We start from the raw sequence: 20255 nt of genomic DNA on the forward strand, positions 1-20255 counted from the left end.
GGCACAAGAATGGCAACCTCATCCATGCCCAATACTGGACCAATTGCAACGCCCTACCAATCTGCGATGCCTTTTTATCGCTTGCCCAGCACAACTCTCTGTACAACCATACCAAGCAATTACTACTCCGACTGTACTGTGGCGGATCACAAAAGTTCCGCAGGAACTCCAAGAACATCAGATGCACCCTATCTCCCGACTTGTCCATGAAAAGCTTATCCCCTAGTAGCGCTAAAATATTGCACCGGGCATACTGATGTATTTGAATCTCCGTTGCGTCATGAGACAGTGGCTCTGTAATGGCGTCAACAAGGCGACTGATGAGAATTCTTTGGCCCACCAAAGTTTTGTTGTCATTCGCCGGAGTAAAACCAAGCAACTCCATGCACAGTTGCCTCCAATCCCCATCCATCACAGCAGTCAGCCCAACCAAGACTTTACCATCTATAGGAAGTCCGAAAATGACCTCCACATCTTGTAGGGTGATTGACATCTCACTATGTGGAAGATGAAACGTATGAGTCTCCAGTTGTCATCGCTTAACTAAGGTCGATATTAGGCAATGATCTATCTCTCTAGAAGGGGCCCTAAACAATCCTTCTAGCCTTAGCAACTTGATAATGCCAATCGCTCGATTATCTCGCATTGTTATGTTTGCCATCTCCTTAGCGCGACCACGGCACATAAGTGGGCCCAAGTCCTGCAAAATCGATAAAAATTATAGTGGTTGTTAGAACTAGATATACAACTTTGAAACAACTTGCTAAATGTCAAAGACAATGTAAAAATTAAAGCAGTTGTTAGAACTAGATATTTCACCTCGCCATTCCAAATGTCCTCTAATTGATGATATCATTGTCGCGTCAACAATGAATCATCTTCTGGACCAGGGCGCACGATCTCTGGCTCCTCATCGATCCGAGGCTCCATACTGCAAAGAGTGCTATTGTGAGATCATTAATAGTGTGAGGGCAAAGGAATGCTATTCTACATGCAAGGAAAATCTATACTGAAGAGCAGCTTATTGGCATTATTTAAAAAATGATGCTAAAAGAATGGAAAGCAAGAAGAAGTACATCTATAACTCAGGATTAAATAGAGTACTCTACTGTAATTGGGGATTCAATCTAGACTTGATCTTTTATGTTCCTATGTTTACCTATTCATTTGTGTGTAAGCTGAGTGGTACTAAGTTTGTACACTAAAGATTCATGTTGGTTTTTTTCTTTTTTCTTTTCTTTTCAGTGAGAATCATGTTGGGTTTGTGTAAAACTAAGTCTTTACCAAAATTTTCTCCAAAAAAAAAAAAAAAAGTCTTTACCAAAAAAATTTCTAAAAAGAAAATGAAAAAAGGCCTTTACCAAAAATCAAGTGAAAAGAAGAATGAGCATCCAGTGATTTTGCAATAGGCTTCTGTGCAAGAATGCAACTATAAACTAACAAACTGTCTGGTTCTTCCATCAAACAAGTACTTTATGATAGTTATTGTGTATGAGAAACAAGAGTGCAAAGATTCCAGGAAAATATTATTTAATTTTATAAAAGCAAATAGCACAACTTTCCAACCGGAAAACCTACTCATTCTTCTATGAAGCATTACCTTGTTTTATACATTTAAGTAAAGAGAAATTAAACGAAGCACTACCTTTTAAGCAACTTTCAAAAAATTTCAAACAAAAAGATACTTTTAGATTTTATGTCTGGGTTCCAGTTGAAGTTTCAAAAATACAACTATAAATGAAACCGCCTTCATTCCTTGGAGGACTTGAAATTTGAAAAACTACCAACATACTCTTATTCTTGAGAACAGAAAATGGAGTGAAAATTTGTTCACATTCATTTCTCAAAAATACAAATCTTCCATTCTATCGTTTGCATTCTTCTAACAATCACCAGTTTTTGAATGCATAAAAATCAAATCAGCACCAAAGCGCACATGGAATTGGCACTAAAGTTTGTTTACAAAATTGGGTTACTTCTACAAAAAGTCCCAAAACTATCAGCTTCATCCATTCGTGTATGAAAGTTCAAAAACGTGTATAAACACCTTTGAACGTTTAGACCCCCAAATTACAACTTAACCAATTCAAGCAATATGTCAAACAACTAGTGTGCGGAAACTTAACATATGCTATAATATGAAATTGGTAAAAACTATCTAAGCCGAAACAAAACACAATCCACAGCAGATAATAAAAAGGCAAAGATAGAGAGGAAGGAAGATGCAAACACAAAGACAACACGCGATGTGTTATCAAAGAGGAAACCGAAGCCCTCGGCGTAAAACCTCTCCGCCGCCCTCCAAGCGGTAAACAATCCACTAGAAAATACAGTTGGGATACATGGACAGCAATAGACCCTTCAAGCCTAATCTACCCAGTGCACCTAAGCCCTCCAAGCTTCTTGCTCCAACGAGGTTGCGCCGAACCTTTTTCTTTTCTAGCTTCCCGGATTCCGCTACTAGACCGTAGCATCAACCAATGAAGATTGGTTCCTTCCTAACTGCTTCCCAGAAATCCAAACTGCTCTCTCACAGTAATGATAATGGTGAGAATCAGGTTTGGTATAATGCCTCTCAAGGATTTGACAATGGAGAGGAAGAGAGTTGAGGAATTTGAAGAGACTCTAATGTATAGATTGTGGGTGAATTAATCTTGTTTTTCTTTAGGGTTTCTCTCTCAAAATTCTCTCTGGAAGCTCTCTCACAATCGTGGGTAAAAGGGGTATTTATACTGGAGTGGGAGAGGAATGTGAAACGTCAGGTTTTACAAAACAGGGGTGGCTCGCGGCTTGACCTCGCGGCTTGACTAAGTCGCGAGATCCAGTCGCGAGATAACCGTATGGTCAGTTGTCCTGTTTTGTCCTGTAGTGCTCCAGCTTGCATGACTGTTCACCTTCCAGCATGCTTGGCACGTGTGCTGCGTCTGGCGGCTTGAAGCCGCGAGTCACCCGCAAGGCCCAGCCGCGAGTCTCTGTTTTCTTGCACACTCTTGAGCAATCTTTACTCTATCTCACTCACTACCCTTACATCAAACCCATCTAAATACAGGGTTACTAAATGCTGAATTATAAGCAAATTTGGCACGGAATAAAGCCAATTAGATGGTTGAATAAATTCAACCTTATAATCTCCCCCTTTGGCTATTCCGTGACAAAACCCTAAAACAGACTCTAGACTTAACATGTGAGTTGGGAACAGTTGAACAAAACTCACTCACACCTAACTCTAGAAGCTGTGAAGCACTTGAATCATATGAATATAAGACTCCTGAAACACAACATTGATCATTGTTAAGCAGAAAATCGTAAAATGCATATGAAACAGGCAATATGTGATCAAGCAAAGATGGAGTTAAGAAACGAACCATGGCTTGATCAACCAAGTGAACACCACAAGGTAGTGATCACAGTGCTCATTCACACTTGGAATGAACACAAGGACATACAAGTTAACAAGCACAAGGCAAGATACTTGTATGCTCAACACTCAACCAATGCATAATACACAAGGTATATGCATCTAGGAACAATCCTACAAGGGCACAAGAGTGACAGTACATAAATCAAAATGCAAGACATTTAGATTAAAGTGCTGATTTCAACATAGCATAAAGGCTACATTAAGCAAGGTATATACCATAAAGCCTACAAACCTATGCATAAAACATTAACCCTAAAAGCTTACAAAAGCACATGGGTACAAACACAAAACATCCTGAATAACATCATCAAAAAATATTAAAGTTTAAACCAAGAGTATAGGTTAAGAGTTAGAAACAACTATACATTAAACCCATAAAAACACAACACAACACAGTGTATCAAACCCATAAAAACATTAAATACCCAAAACATAAGCATATATAAACAAAGTTTCTGATCTTGACAACTTTGACAACTCACCCTCAACACATTACTCCCTCTTAAGAGCTGCTTTTCTGCTTCTCAATCATCAATGTCATTATCAACCAGAAAGAAACATCTCCCCCTTTTTGACCGGAATGGCCAAAGGGTCACTGTTCAGGCTGGGTGGTGAAGCTGTCAAGTTTTGCAGACAAAACATCAATCTGGTCCTGCATGGCTCTCATCCTCTCAGAGTGCTCAGTCTGGACTTCTCTAATCCCATCAAGTCATTCCAAAATGATTTGGAAAGCATCTGGAGGTGTATCTGAAGAAGTTGATGCTCTAGACCTTTTGCCACTCCTCCTGGGTGTTGAGGTTGATGCATGCCCTGTTGCCTCTGCTTCAGTCTCCATTGGGACACCCTCTCCTTCATCACCTTCATCTTCTTCTCCTAGAAGCCTAACACTTATCCTTTTGCAGGTAAGCTTGTTAATTGCAGAGGGTGTGGACATGGGACTGATGTCTTGAGGGATTGGAACACCCTTCCTTCTAAAAATCCTCATTAGCAAACTGGGAAAGATCAATTTTGGCCTAGAGGTTGTTCTTGTCTCATCCGCAATGGTGTCATATATGTGGGAACTTATGTCTATGAAATTCTTTTCTTTGAGATCCATCAGAAAAATTGCTCTAGCACAGTTGATTGTAGTCAACTTCTTAATGGGATAGAGGTTAAACATCATGATTATTGTTAGACACCTCATGTCCACTGGAAAGGCAGTGGTATTCAAACATTTTCCTTCTCTCTGCCCACCTATCCTTTGTTGAACTGTTTCAATAGAAACACTCCTATCCTTGTAATTGATAAATTCCTGATCTTCTAATCCTTCAAGCCCTAGCACATCATCAATGACATGTGCATCCAAAATGAATTCTTTACCTCTAACCCAGCAGCTTAACTCATTCTCTTTTATCACAGCATTTGAATAAAATTCCCTAATCAGGGGTTCACACACTACAGGGAAATCACTCAGAAGCTTTTCCCATCCTCTTCCTTCAAAACAGCTGGGGATAAAGGTTTGTCTTAAGTCCTCCAAATCTACAAATCTTTCTTGAATAATTCCAGCTTTAAGAAGTTATCCTTGTATCTCTCAAAGTGTTGAACTGACCTAAACAGTTTAGAATCCATTTTCAATCTTTTGTCAGCCTTCTTTGCAGGAGTTTTCTTCTTCGGAGGTGAGGGAGCCATCTGTGAACAATCAGAAGAGGCCACAACAGCAAAGAACAATATATGTGTAGACCTAGTCAGTACCATGTAATTAACAAAGAGATTACAAGCCACACAGATGAACTTGAACACTTAAACAATAAGCTACTTAGATCAACCACATGGACAAACAAGCCTAAAATAGGAAACACAAGAACAACATGGAGAATGCAGGGGAGAATAAAATCAGTAGATATAGAAACTATCCTAAAGGCAGATATATGTCATTGAGACATATAATGGAAAAATGACATGACTCACACTCAGCAATTTGAAACTAACAGATGCTCCCAACAGATTAACACAATAGAAAATGCACATTCAGCACAGTAAAACACACATCATCAAACGGAACATTTTGAAACAACACAACAGCTCAAGATCAGATAAAATAAAAGACGCACTTAGCTAAGCACAGGATGAAGACCAAAAAGGAAACAACCAAGATCAACACAAACTTTAGCAACAGCATCCGCAAGCTAAGCATGAACAAAGAGCAATAGCCAAAACACAAACCCATTTCTAAATCATAAACATATGCGAAAGATCAAAGGGAAAAACACAAAATCAAGTAGAAATGAGTTCAAAACTGAAAACCCATACCTGTGACTTGAAGAATTTGAGCAGAAAATATGCAACAATGGAGATTGGAAATGGGAGCACGGAGTGTTTGGGAGGGAGATAGTTTAGAGAGAAGATGAACAGTCACAAATGTTCGAGGGAAAACTGAAAAAGATTTAAAAACTGCTCCTATTTCTGCCAAACACGCGTTTTTCGCGACTTGATTAAGTCGCCACACAGTCGCCAGTTCAAGCCGCCAAAACACTCAAGGACAAAAATTTGAAAAATTTTTCTAAGTGTTTTTCGCGACTGGAAGGTCTACCTGCGAGCTTAGCCACGAAAATCTCTGAGTAACCCTCGCGACTGGACCTTCCACTCGCGAACAAGTCGCCAAAAATGACTCGCGAAGATGCGACTGAGGCTCACGACTTGACATACCCGCGACTGAGCCTCCAAAACAAGGCAAAACAGGATTTTTGAAATTTTTCAGATTTTTCAAACAAAATACTTTCCAAAAACACCTAAAACATTCAAAAATCTTTTTGTGCTTGAATTAACAAAGATTGAGCATGTGAAAACATATTTCATCAAGTACAATCACACAAATGAATATGGCATTTATTGAACATAAACTTGTGTGTTATGTGTGGATATTAACAATGAGATAGTCCCTAGTCTAATGTGAAGCTTCAATGATCAATTCAACCAAGACATACATAATTAGCACTAGATCATGTGACTCATCTCAATTATAGAAATATGTATATATGACCTCCCACAAAATTTGATAACATAACTTAGAGCTTTACATTTGACTCCACTTTTAATCATAACATTTGATCTTTTTGATCTTTTAAGGCAATCACCTCTCATTGTGAGAGTGATATTTGACATTTCACTTTAATGAACAAGCCTTTGGCTTTTTGAATAAACATTTTCTTTAATATAAAGTCGCTTACCCTTTTTCCTAGTCGAATACTAGAATGTGCGACAGGCTTTTGCAGCTCAATATCTCTTTTCATTTGGAGATTTACATTTGGTGAGCTCTTTTTAGCAAAACAAAAATAAAGAGTGGGAAGATATATAGACACAAGTCTATGCATGTCTCAAGATCAACAAAACCATTCACTAATCATTCATGACAAGTTTGAAGATCTATTTACAACAATCACATAGATTTCAAGATTTCTCCCACAGAGATATGAGTGCATGAAAACAAGCAATGCTCGAAAATGCACAAAGCCATTAGCACAAAGGTACAAGACAAAACAAGTTTTGAGACAAAAGCTCAACAAAGTCAATCAAGCTTTTTGATTTTCTAATTTTTATGTGATTTTTGGATTTTTGACACTAAAAGCAAAAAGATTGATAAAACAAAATTAAAAATATGCACAAAAAGACAAGCAAACAACCAACAGCAAAAACAGCAATCAAACAAACAAACATCGTCACAAAGCATAGGAAGTATTAATGCATGGACATGTTGTAATGCTTATGCATGAGTATCCTTTTTCACCCACACATCACTTGCGTTTGGGGTGATTTCCTTATAGGATTGGGTACGGGAGTTAGGGCTTTCAAACCTTCGTGAGAAGCTTTCCAAGCAGTTGGTGAATGCACCAATCATCTTCATCACGTTCATCATTCCGGGATCACCATTCTGATCTCTAGACTGATCACCTTCCCAATTTCTTCTATCATTTCTAGGTCCTCCTGACCTTTGAGGAGTTGCACTATTCTTTACTCTCAGCTTTTGGCAATTTGGTCGAGTATGCCCTTGAAGTCCGCAATAATGACACACATAAGTTGCTCTAGGACCTCTTTGTGGTCGTGGGCGTGACTTGGCACGAGATTCAGACCTGCCCACAGATTGATTACGGGGATTCAACATCCGTTGGTTCACCACATTCTTCTTCTCCTCCACCTTGAGCTTCTCATCAGTAAGGTCATCTACAACTGGATCTTTGGCCTTTACAAACTTCACTTCTTTAGTGACATTTCCAGATGAACTACTTCCTCCGGTATATCCCAATCCGGATTTGTCTGAAAAGCTCTTTTGAGATGAGATAACATCATCTAGCTTCTTGGTGGTGACCCTCTCTATTTTAGCATTTGCTTGCACAACCTCATTCTCAAGAAATCTCACTTTTGTGTAAGTTTCGGACAGCTCACCATTCAATGTTTCTATCTCACATTTGGCCTCCCTATATCGGATTAGGAGACTTTTGTAGTCCTCCTCTGCCTTCTTCATTTTTCTCACAGCTGCCTTGGCCACCCTTGTGTACTCACCCGACTTCTCCAAAAGTGAGTTATAATTCTCTTGAAAATTTGCTGTGCTTTCATCCTCTTCAGCATCTGATTCTTCAACAATTCCTAGTGATTCATCATCACTATGTTCTCCAAGGTCTCGTACAAGCAGATTCAACTCATCTGAAGACTCAATATGAGCAATAGTCATAAAAGCCGAATAGTTCCCCTCTCCATCACAGCTTTCTTCTGATTCTGAGTCAGATGAATCCGAGTCACTCAATGTTGTGGCATACACTTTGCCTTTCGATTTCAAATAATTCGGACATTCCTTCTTAAAGTGTCCATGCCCGTTACATTCGAAGCAAGTTACACCTTGTGTAGGTTGGGATTCTTTTCCATCTTTCTTTTTGAATTCCCTTTTCTCCCTTCCAGAACTTTGGAATTTTCTTTTATCATCAAATTTGCCATTATTTTTGAATTTCAAGAACTTTCTGAAATTTTTGACAAGGTATGCAACATCTTTGTCAACCACATCTTCTCCCGATGAGTCTTGATCTTCCACCTTCTCATTAATGGTCTTTAGAGCAAGAGATTTACTCTTCCGTTGATTGGGCAGCGACATCTCATAAGTCTGCAGAGAACCAATCAACTCCTGTACTTTGATGTCATCAAGGTCCTTGCTCTCTTCAATTGCTGTCACTTTAGCACGAAAACTTTCCGGCAATGATCTAAGGATCTTTCTTACAATTTTTGAATCCTCCGTTTTCTCCCCCAAGTTGAACTTGCTGACAACCACCTCATTTAGCTTCCCATAGAAAGAGTCAAAAGACTCATCCTCACTCATTTTGAGCTCCTCAAACCGAGTGGTCAGTATTTGCAACTTGGTGTCTTTCACTTTCTTCGTGCCTTTATAGGTGGTTTCCAAAATCTCCCATGCTTCTTTGGCAACGGTAATGTGAGAAATCCTGTGAAATTCATCTGGAGACACACCACAAAAAATAGCATTGAGTGCTTTACTGTTAGCATTAGATACAGCAAGTGCTGCCTTATCCCATGTGGATTTGGTTGCCTCAGGTCTGGTCCAACCAATCTCAATAGCATCCCAAACAGATTCATCAATAGATCACAGAAAAGCTCTCACGCGAACCTTCCAAAAAGCATAATTACTACCATCAAAATATGGAAGTGCATTTAGGGACTGAGACCGATCCATCTCAAAAGGGAGTCAAGGATCACACAATGGTAATGAAACCAATAACAGTGTACCCACTCTGATACTAATTGAAAGTTCAAAAACGTGTATAAACACCTTTGAACGTTTAGACCCCCAAATTACAACTTAACCAATTCAAGCAATATGTCAAACAACTAGTGTGCGGAAACTTAACATATGCTATAGTATGAAATTGGTAAAAACTATCTAAGCCGAAACAAAACACAATCCACAGCAGATAATAAAAAGGCAAAGATAGAGAGGAAGGAAGATACAAACACAAAGACAACACGCGATGTGTTATCGAAGAGGAAACCGAAACCCTCGGCGTAAAACCTCTCCACCGTCCTCCAAGCGTTAAACAATCCACTAGAAAATACAGTTGGGATACATGGACAGCAGTAGAACCTCCAAGCCTAATCTACCTAGTGCACCTAAGCCCTCCAAACTTCTTGCTCCAACGAGGTTGCACCGAACCTTTTTCTTTTCTAGCTTCCCAGATTCCGCTACTAGACCGTAACATCAACCAATGAAGATTGGTTCCCTCCTAACTGCTTCCCAGAAATCCAAACAGCTCTCTCACAGTAATGATAATGGTGAGAATCAGGTTTGGTATAATGCCTCTCAAGGATTTGACAATGGAGAGGAAGAGAGTTGAGGAATTTGAAGAGACTCTAATGTATAGATTGTGGGTGAATCAATCTTGTTTTTCTTTAGGGTTTCTCTCTCAAAATTCTCTCTGGAAGCTCTCTCACAATCGTGGGTAAAAGGGGTATTTATACTGGAGTGGGAGAGGAATGTGAAACGTCAGGTTCAACAAAACAGGGGTGGCTCGCGGCTTGACTAAGTCGCGAGATCCAGTCGTGAGATAACCGTATGGCCAGTTGTCCTATTTTGTCCTGTAGTGCTCCAGCTTGCATGACTGTTCACCTTCCAGCATGCTTGGCACGTGTGCTGCGTCTAGCGGCTTGCAACTGTGAGTCACCCGCGAGGCCCAGCCGCGAGTCTCTGTTTTCTTGCACACTCTTGAGCAATCTTCACTCTATCTCACTCACTACCCTTACATCAAACCCACCTAAATACAGGGTTACTAAATGCTGAATTACAAGCAAATTTGACATGGAATAAAGCCAATAAGATGGTTGAATAAATTCAACCTTACATTTTCCAACTGCAATTTGGAGTCATCCAGCTCCATTGCCAACAAAGGTAAACAACTCATGTTTATGCCACAATCACAACCCATGGTTAGGGAGAGTAGTGGTGTCAACTAGTCCATAGTGGCAGTAGCAGATTCTGCAACCCAGCCGATAGCAAACACCAACCCTTATGCTAGGTCAACTGGGAATAAATGCTACAAGTGCAGAGGACCAGGACATTGATCTAGTACTTGCCCTAAGCAAGTCGCTTTGAATCTGTTAATGGCAGAAGGAGGAGAGGCAGACAGTGAATAGGAGGGTGAAGAGATGTATAATGATGCTGATCCATATGCCTATGATCCTAATAAGGTTCAGAAAGATGAGGAAGACATGCCATTAGGGAGGTTTTTAGTGATTTAGAGGTTGTTGCTCACACTAAAGGTGGATTATAATGATCAGCGAAATGAGATCTTCCAAGCATGTTGCATCATCAATAAGAGGGTCTGTGACTTGATCATTGATAGTAGTAGTGTAGAGAACGTCGCGTCGAAGAGTTTGGTTACCAAGTTGGGGATGAAGACAGAAAAGGCATCCCTCTCTGTACAAAATAGGTTGGATCAAGAAAGGTACGAAAACTCTTATTACTCAACAATGTCGTGTTACTATTTCTATGGGTAAATGTAATGTAGATGAAGTCGTTTGTGATATTGTTGAAATAGATGCATGTCATTTAATATTGGGTAAACCTTGGCAGTATGATGCAGATGTTACCCATAGGTGTAAGGATAATGTGTATGTGTTCTTTAAGAATGGTAGAAAAATTTTCCTTGGTCCTATTAAGGGAGGTAGTATACCCAAAGTTTCTAAAGTAGAGGGGAAGCCATCACTTCTCATAGTCAATAATGAGGATGAGTTTGATAGGGAGTGTAAAGAGCTGAAACAGGTTTATGTAGTAGTGGTGACGGATGGAGAGCTAAAGAAGGTTGTTAAGATACTTGAGGCAATTCAACCATTGATTAACGAGTTTGAACAATTGTTTCCAGAGGAGCTTCCTACAGGTTTACCACCAATGCACAACATCCAGCATTGCATTGATTTAGCTTCGAGAGCTAGTCTATCAAATCTGCCACATTACAGAATGAATCCTCAAGAGGGTCAAATTCTACAAGGACAGGTGGATGAGCTTCTGAGCAAGGGGTAGATCAGGGAAAGTACAATCTCATGTGTAGTACCAGCTTTATTAACACCGAAGAAGGATGGGAGCTAGTGTATGTGTGTGAATAGTTGAGCCATCAATAAGATCATAGTCAGGTATTGATTTCCAATTCCCTGACTAGATGAAATGTTATTCCTAAGAAAGTTTCTAAAGTTTTTGGCAAGATAGGCAATCTCTATAGTAGAGAGCTCATCATCAAACCCATTCACATCAACATCATCAATAGACTTAAGAGCCATTGATTTGGATTTGCTAGTATTAGGTAGGTCCAACTTATAGAACTGAAGAGATTCTATAAGTTCATCAACAGGAATGGAGTCCACATCCTTGCTTTCAGTGATGGCAGTCACTTTGGGTCTAAAATAGTTTCTGACCCCTCGATAGCTTCTCGACACCTGGTGGATCGATCGAGCCTCATCTCTTGCGTCTGGTGTTTCTATTCCTTGACAGCTTCTCAACATATGATCTGTCGACGTTGTTTTTCTCAACACCTACTCGACAGATTCCTTGATACCTCCTCGACACCTTATCTATCGAGATTTACTGAATGTTCTATTTATACTCCTCGTGTGATCCATCTGTCATTTTCTCTATATCTCTCTCGATTGATCTCTGTTTTCTCTCCCAAACAATCTCTTCTCTCCCTCAAATTTGTTCTACAAGGTTTCTTCAAGCTTCACCAAGTTTTTCTTCACGTGATAAGCTTCTATTCTCTTGCATTTCATGCATTCATGTTTTTGAAACCTAAGTTTTGGAATTTTTCTAAAAATTTGGGGTCTTTCAAAATTGGTGAGATATTGTTGAAATTTTGAGTTAGTTTTTGAAGATTTGATCTTAAAAACTTCATGCATTGCATTACATTTGCATTATAACAGTATTATCATGCATTTAGATGTGTGCAATCTCTTTGTGTGCTGATAGGATTGGAATGGGCTAAGCTCATGATATATTTACTTTTCACATCACATGTTCATGCATTCTCCATGCATATGTACTTCATTTCACATATTCTTCTTATTGTGAATTGTTTTAGGACTTTTCTGATTGTCTTTTCCACTCTCTCCCTCTCTTTCTGTTTACGTTAGTTGTGTCTATGGCACCTAAGTGTAAATCTACTCCGACTCGGAACCCTCTTCGTTCTGGTGCTTCTTCATCTTCTGATCATGCACCTCTTTCTCTTCGGTTTTGTGATGATGATGCCCACAAGGCATTTTCGAAGAACTTTTCCCGATGAGGCATTCATTCGGAGTGTCGAGTCATTTTGCTGATATCAACCTTCCCACTGTCATTCACAATCGGGAATAGGAGTCTCTTTGTGACGAGCTCGTCACTTGTCCTGTCGTGCTGATTCAGGAGTTCTACTCCAACATGCACGGGATTGACCATTTCGTACCTCATTTCATTACTCGTGTCAGAGGTATTTCTATTCCTGTCACACCGCATCTTGTTACGGATGTGGTTAGGGTTCCTAGGATAGAGTTTCCTGACTATCCTTCCTGTGAGCGTCTGAGGACTGTGTCTAAGGATGAGCTCATGTCTGCTTTCTGTGAGCGTCCTTCGGAGTGGGGTGAGCGCCAGTTCACTTACTGTTTGGCCTTTGCAAAAGGCCCACGGTTTTTGAACATGGTGATGACCTCTGTACTTTATCATCTCTTGCACTACAACTCCATTATGGAGTCTCGTGCTCGTTTCTTGTTATCCCTTCTTAAGCATCTTACCATTGACTTCCCCTCCCACTTTATTTTGTCTTTGATAGATGTTTTTCAGGATTCGACCTCCTGTGGTAAGCTCATCTTTCCTTTTGCTATTACGAGAATTTTACACCACTTCTCTGTTCTTTTTCCCTCATCTGATCCCTTCACTTTCATGTGTGCCATAGACGCTGCTACCGTAAAATGTAGTGAGGCGCAGTTTAGGTCGCGACTGTAGGACTCCCACCCATCTGACTCCATCTCGTTCTGCTCGACCCACATTCACTCCCTCTTCTTCTTCGGGCAATGTGACTCTTGGAGACATCATGGCGCAGCTGCAGCACATGGATGCTCGCCTCGATACACTCTCCACAAAGTTGTATCAGATGAATATCCGTGTTGGCGGCATTGCTAGACGGTAGGTGACCATGGGCGGTTTTGCTCTTGAGGCTACTCCTTCACCACCTTCTTCTGTGGCTTCTAATTCTGAGGATGATGATAACGGTGATGACGGTGATGACGATGATGATTCAGATGATGATGATGGAGTTGCCAGTTCTACCGATGAGATTTCTACTTGACACTCTTACCCTTTGTCATTCGTGACAAAAAGGGGGAGTAGTTTTGGTTATGAGAGTAGTCATTCTTACGGGGAGAGTTAGTATAGGTCATTTTGTTGGGGGGAGTGTTGTTGAGTGCTGAGGGATGTAGTGAGGATATTATATATCTTTTTCTTTTCGTTCCTTTTTAGATACATTGTTCTTGTACATGAGGTCTTGTGACCATTTATAGACATACATTGTACTTATCTCTTTATTTATGTTGATGTATGTTCTTCTTTCCCCTACCCTTTCATGTGTTGTTTCTTTTCTCTTTTTATACACATGCTTCTTATTACTTGTATGCAATCTATTATTTCTGTTTCACACTAAGATACTTTGATGAGTTTTGTTTAAAGTGTTTCAGAAATACAGGTTGTTAAAGTCTACTTGTCATAAACTCTGTTTTTGTAAAGTTTTTCAAGAGTTTGTGTTAGGATAGATTTTATTGTATTCAACAAGTGAATATGAGTTGAGTGATTTATGACTTTTCTCATATGTTCATTTGATTGTTGTGGTTTTGTCACGGATTGCCAAAGGGGGAGATTGTTAGGACATATGTGGTTCACATGTTAAGAACATATGTCATGATTTTATGTAATTAGCTAATCCTTTGACAAAACGCACTTTACTTGTAATTGGATAGTTCTAGGATGTGTTCAAATACTTCAAGAAACAAAGTTTCAAGATCAAGTGTTGAAGTCATCAAGTCTGTCCAAGAAACAAGCTGAGAAGTGTAAATTCATTAAAACTCGACAACTGTCTCAACAGCTGCATCTATCAAGGTTTAAGGAAGCTGTTTAACCCATGGCTCGACACCTGCTCGATAGCTTATCTATCGAGATTTAAGAAATTCAAAATTCTGATCTGATTTCTTGGAATTTGTGATTATGTGTTTAGGTCTTCTTTTCTTCTAATCCTAAACATATAAAGGGATTATTTTAAGGGCCATCAAGGAGTTCACAAGTTGCACAAACATTGAGAAAACTCTGTTCAAGCAAATTGTGACCGGAGATGAAGTTCTTGCCCTAATTCATCTCTTTCTCTTGAAGAAGTTGCTGTGTATGTGCATCGTAGGGTTTTGTAACCAAGTATCTTCTTGATCTTCTTTGTGTGGATGAACTGAAGAACTTTGCAGCCAACAACCTTCTTAATTGGTGATTAAAGTCGCGTACTGGGATCCGTGCAATTGGTTAGTCACGTACTTAGGAGCCGTGCATCGAAAGGGGAACTGTCAGTACAGGACAAGTCCAATTGGGTATTGGGGTAAGGGTTCAACTGTAGGTTGGTAAGCTACTTGAAATTCCTTTACTTATAACTGCTTGTTGTGATAATAGTGGAGTTTCGAGAGTAGTGACTTGAAAATCACCCGGTGGGGTTTTTGCCATTAAGTTTTCCCCATTCGTAAACAAATCACCGTGTCATTTATTTTTCGCTGCATATTTAGTTTATTGGTGATTTGTTTGTGCTATCATGCGTTTTGCATGTTAATTTGATTAATTAATAACTTGGTTAATTAATCAATTATTTTAATCACAAGGGGTCAATTTGTTTTTGGCCTATCAGTCTTCTAAATATGTGTGTTGTTTCAGAGGGGAGAGTTGAAGAGTTTCATTTGAAAACCTAGAAACAACATCTACCATGGTAGGTCTATCTGTTGCTTGGTCTTATACGCATAAGAGACTAACATGAATGCATCTCAATATTTTAGATGGAGGGCATGACTCATCCAATATTGTTGGGTCTATTAGCTCGATACACTTGCCTTTGTTCCATAGCTGCCATGCTTGATACAAGTTGAAATGTTAATTGTTATGTTTAAATTTCATGTACAAATTACAAAGAGTTAATTGAGAAACTTACATATCCTATACGATCAAATGGATGATCAAAGTAATGGCGACTAATATTTTTCTTGTCACTCACGATTTCTAATAATAGGACTCCATAGCTGAATACATCAGTTTTTGTTGAAACAACGCCATTCGAAAAATACTCTGGAGATATATAATCACTAAAGAAATAATTGATCAATGAACTTTGGTGTATAAACAACCACATATATGCAAATGCACGTACACACACACTCACACACAAATAGAATTAAATACTGCTTACCTGAAACTCAATGAATACTTGCTATGATCCCATAATTATATTTGTGTTTTCTTCTAATTCTTTCAACCCAAATATTCTAGCCATCCCAAAATTAAATATTTTTGGATTCATATCCTCATCAAGCAAAATGTTGCTTGCTTTTAAGTTTTGGTGAATTACTTTAAGCCTTGAATATTTGTGAAGATAGACAAGTCCTTGAGCAATGCCTTCAATAATATTGACGCGTTTTTCCCAATTTAATATATACTTTTTAGTAGAATCTAGCTCAAAAGAGTAAATTGTAGTAAGAAAACGATAAAGATTAATTGATGAATTCATATAAAAGAAAAAATAAATACATAAGCAAATTTTTCTTAATAGTGAGCATATGACATGACTTACCAAAAAGGAAGAAGTCTAAACTTTTGTTTGGCATGTACTCATAGATTGGTATTTTTTCTTCTTCTTGAATGCAAAACCCTAAAAGCCTGACAAGATTAGAGTGTTGAAGTTTGGCAATGAGAATAGCTTCATTCTTGAATTCTATCAATCCTTGTCCAGAACTTCTCAAAAATCTCTTTATCGCTATTTCTTGACCATAAGGTAATTTACCCTGAAATAATATCGTGTTAGTAATATTTTACTCAAATTATCTTGATTTAGACTCTATTTGCATGATTTAAATTTTAATCAAGATTCCTTTGGCTCAACTCAAGTACTAATTTATTGATTGAACGGATTGGATGAGAGAGAGAGAGAACTAACTTTATAAACTGGTCCAAAAGTACCCTCTCCTAATTTATTTTCAATTGAGAAATTACTTGTAGAAGCAGAAATGCTTTCAAATCTGAAAATTTGTAGCTCCTGGCTAGCTTGACCATCATTATTCTGTTTCTTCACTTTGTCATGTACTGTGGAAGGTATTACATTACCACCACCAAGTTCTTGTATGAGCATCTTCTGTTTCTTCTTTCTATCCGCTAATCAAAACATATACAAAATATAACTGGAAAATTTATTTCTGTTTGATCATTAATATTATATCAAAAAAATATATGACGAAGCATCACTTACCTTCTGCTTTGTGTTTTATCCATTTTGCAAAGCATAAGAAGCACCCAAAGGTGATAAGAATTACCACTACTGCCACGAATATGGTGATCCACTTGTTTGATTGCCGCCTATTTCCCCACGTGTTTTTTACTCCCTCCGACCCATTTGGTTGATTCCCTATTTCATATGGTTGGAACTCTTTTCCACGTTGAAATGATCCAGAATATAGTGGAATTAGTATTAGCCTTCGTAAAAAAATTTAATGTTCCTATAATTTGTAATGAACTATACGGAGAAATTATGTAAGTTGCATTTATTATGATAAGCATAGTGCAAGTACACCTGTATGTTTAACCAAAAAAAAAGTACACCTGTATGGGTTCATAAAAAAATTAAATAAAAGAAATCTAGTTACATAATAAGGAATCATATGCATTAATGTGATAAGCCAAGCATAGAGTAAATATACTTACCATATGCCCGATGGAAGTATATTGTCCATGTTACATTAGAATGTGGACCAAAAATTACGCTCCAAATTTCACACCCTGTTTGGGTATCTTCGTTTGTAGATGCGAAGGCAACACAAGAACAATTGTTCAAGCACTTGAACTTACAATCCAGAAGGGTCAGGTTGTCACCTTCATTAAACTCGAATCCATCTATGGCATCCCATGAACCGTAATCTGGAGAAAATTCATCATAACTATTCCTGCACTCTGGAAGCTTCACTCCACAATTAGCTTGAGTATAGTAATCGTCATCATATAGTACCCCCCATTCATCTAACGTAAGCTTTCTCGATTTTGTGACATCTTCATTTTCCCCATGGTAGTAGAAGTATGCTTCATTCTCATTCGATACATAGCTAAAATTGTAGTAATCTGTTGGGCCGCTGTCCTGGCTTCTATTCCAGCAGATGATGTCGTGCCATTAGATAAGATGACCAATTGATTTGTAAGTTTAGGGTCCATGCCAAAGGTCAAGGAACTCGCCGCAGGTACTTTGCTGCTTATCCAAGATTTTAAAGACCAAGTATGTCCAGTTTTCCGGCTAACCCCAAGTTTCATTCCTTGTAGAAGTGTGTGAGTAGGATAATCAAAGCTTTGCCACAGTTGTCGCCCTGAATTCAGTTCACTCAGTACAAGATTACCAGTTTCAAGTAGAGCAGCACTTGTATTATTAGCTTCTTGTGCGGAGTATAGCACAAGAGGAGGACCCCCATTGTGTGAAATTTTCAAATTCCCGTAGTCATCAATGGTAAGATTTCCAGAATTGTCAAAGATAGGAGTATCTCGATTGGCAACCCAAACTAAATTCTCCAGTTCGGCATGTTTGCCGTTGTACCATTTTCCTAAGTAGTAATTGTTACTTGTAAGGTGGAATAATCCTAATTTAAACTTCCCATGAGCTGAAACTAAATTATCCCCATCCTTGAGCTCCTGCCCTTGTACTAATGTGTCTAGCTGGGAAGAAGGCCCCACGTAGCGTAGCAAACATATATAAAAGAACGAGGGTAAGTTTTTGCACCTTGCTTGCCATAATAAACAGTCTCTGAATTTTTGGTAAGCTGTGTTAGAGAAAGGATCAGTTCATATTTATGTGCAAATATCGCAGAAAAAGCTATCGTTCAAGTGCCAGAGCCGGTTAGGTAGGTTTTGCCAAAGTCAAAGTGTGGGATATAAAGTGTATTATTAAGAGATGTGCTAAAATAAATGAAGTAACTTTTTGGTGTATTAAAATTATGATTTATTTTTTTAGTACAATGCTCTAAAGAGCCATTAATTCTATATATATATATATATATATATATATATATATATATTGTGGCAGGCAAAAATAGGACAAGGCAACAACGTGTCAAAATTTGATACTTTTGCTCACACAATTAATTTTTAATAGATAGGATGCTTAATCAACTTTGAATACCTTTAATTAGATGAAAAGAATTAATTGGAGCTGATAGAATTAGCTTTAGGTGTAGTTATGTGAGTATGGGTGAGAAATAGCCTTAAAGGGTCTGTATTGAGCTCCTCGAGTTTAGTTCGAGAAAGTGATTACAATTGGTTTTAAGCTACAAAAAGTGAATCCCTTTCCTCCAGGAGCCTCTTTGCCTTATATAATCAAGTAAGGTATATCTAAGCACTACATCTAAAGGGCCAGGGTTCAATTCCCTTAATACTTGTCCTATTAGGGCCTTACTAGAAGGCTTCCACATTAGGCTATAAGCTATGTTGACATTGTTTAGGAGTCATTTCCTCATTAATGCAGCTAACTAAGTGAGTGCAAAGTATTGAATGCAGAGGTGATGGATGATTTATCTATCTTCTTCCCTTCCTAGCTTGATGACAAATCTTTCTTCTCATCCTCACTTTGTGCCTGATAGCCCTCAGCATTGGTTCTCCACCTCCCGAGGGAACATTGGTATCCTCGGGGTCCTCGTGCGTCGTAGTTTCCCTGTACCTGCAAAAAGCTGCCCATATTTTCCTAAGGATATACTATTAGTGGTTTCCGAGGTCCGTACTCCTGACATTGTCCTTGGCCCATCTGTCCATATTCTCGGATTTTCATCCTCACACATATATAATTTGTGCTTTGATCCTACCTCTCCCTTTTAATTTTTTTTTTTAAAAAAAAAAGTCTTAAACTTAAATATTCAAAAGGTTGAAACTTTCAACAAAGCAAAAATTCTCATAAAATGAAAATAAAGTTATAAATATATTATTGGGAAAAAATTGTTCAATTTAATTTGTATTTACCCATTAAACTTATCTAAATATTATCTCTATTTTTTCTATAAAATATTTTTAGGTCTTTGGTGTGACATGTAAACTTAGTCATTGGCTGTTGGACCACTGGTCTAGAGTATCAGATAGGAAACTTAGCCACTAGACAGGGGAGGACAGCCGTTGTGTGTTTTATTAGAATGTTATATCATTTATTTATTTATTTAAGTAATACATTTTATAAACGATTTAAATGGGATTTTTTTTTTTTTTTTTTTTATTTTAGATTTGACCAAATTTTACAATAAAACAAAACACGACTAAAAGAAAGCATAAGCTTATGAATTAGGATCCCTTTTATTTCCCAGAATGTGTCATGATCAATTCAAAAAGGGTAACATATTCTTGCTAATTAATATATATATATATATATATATATACATATTACAATTTTGGTATCTATATTATCTATAAGATGATTCCTCTCTTTGATTTGGAATTTTTTTGAAGGTAAAAAAATCCTATCCAGTAACCAATGGGTTCTCCTACAAATGTTTTAGGAATATGGTCAATAATGTCAAAATATTCCCCATAAAATTCTCT

General features: G+C 38.2%; 1 protein-coding gene and 1 pseudogene across 1 annotated transcript; one reads left to right on the forward strand and one right to left on the reverse strand.

Annotated features, from left to right (window-relative positions):
- The first annotated feature begins 10597 nt into the window (after nt 1-10597).
- Nucleotides 10598-11471, forward strand: LOC115980329. The gene is made up of 3 exons (XM_031102591.1): nt 10598-10674; nt 10795-10870; nt 11025-11471. The coding sequence occupies exons 1-3, from the start codon at nt 10598-10600 to the stop codon at nt 11469-11471; spliced, it is 600 nt and encodes a 199-aa protein (XP_030958451.1).
- Nucleotides 11472-15338: 3867 nt separating this feature from the next.
- Nucleotides 15339-19459, reverse strand: LOC115980330 (annotated as a pseudogene).
- Between the last annotated feature and the right edge of the window lie 796 nt (nt 19460-20255).

This window comes from Quercus lobata, chromosome 3 (assembly GCF_001633185.2).
Source record: "Quercus lobata isolate SW786 chromosome 3, ValleyOak3.0 Primary Assembly, whole genome shotgun sequence".
In the NCBI taxonomy this organism is placed as follows: Eukaryota; Viridiplantae; Streptophyta; class Magnoliopsida; order Fagales; family Fagaceae; genus Quercus; species Quercus lobata.

Coding starts and splice junctions, on each gene's coding strand:
- LOC115980329 (XM_031102591.1), top strand. CDS start 10,598: ATGTATAATGATGCTGATCCATATGCCTATGATCCTAATAAGGTTCAG. Junction 10,675..10,794: donor GAAGACATGCCATTAGGGAG/GTTTTTAGTGAT, acceptor GATCATTGATAG/TAGTAGTGTAGAGAACGTCG. Junction 10,871..11,024: donor CAGAAAAGGCATCCCTCTCT/GTACAAAATAGG, acceptor AAACCTTGGCAG/TATGATGCAGATGTTACCCA.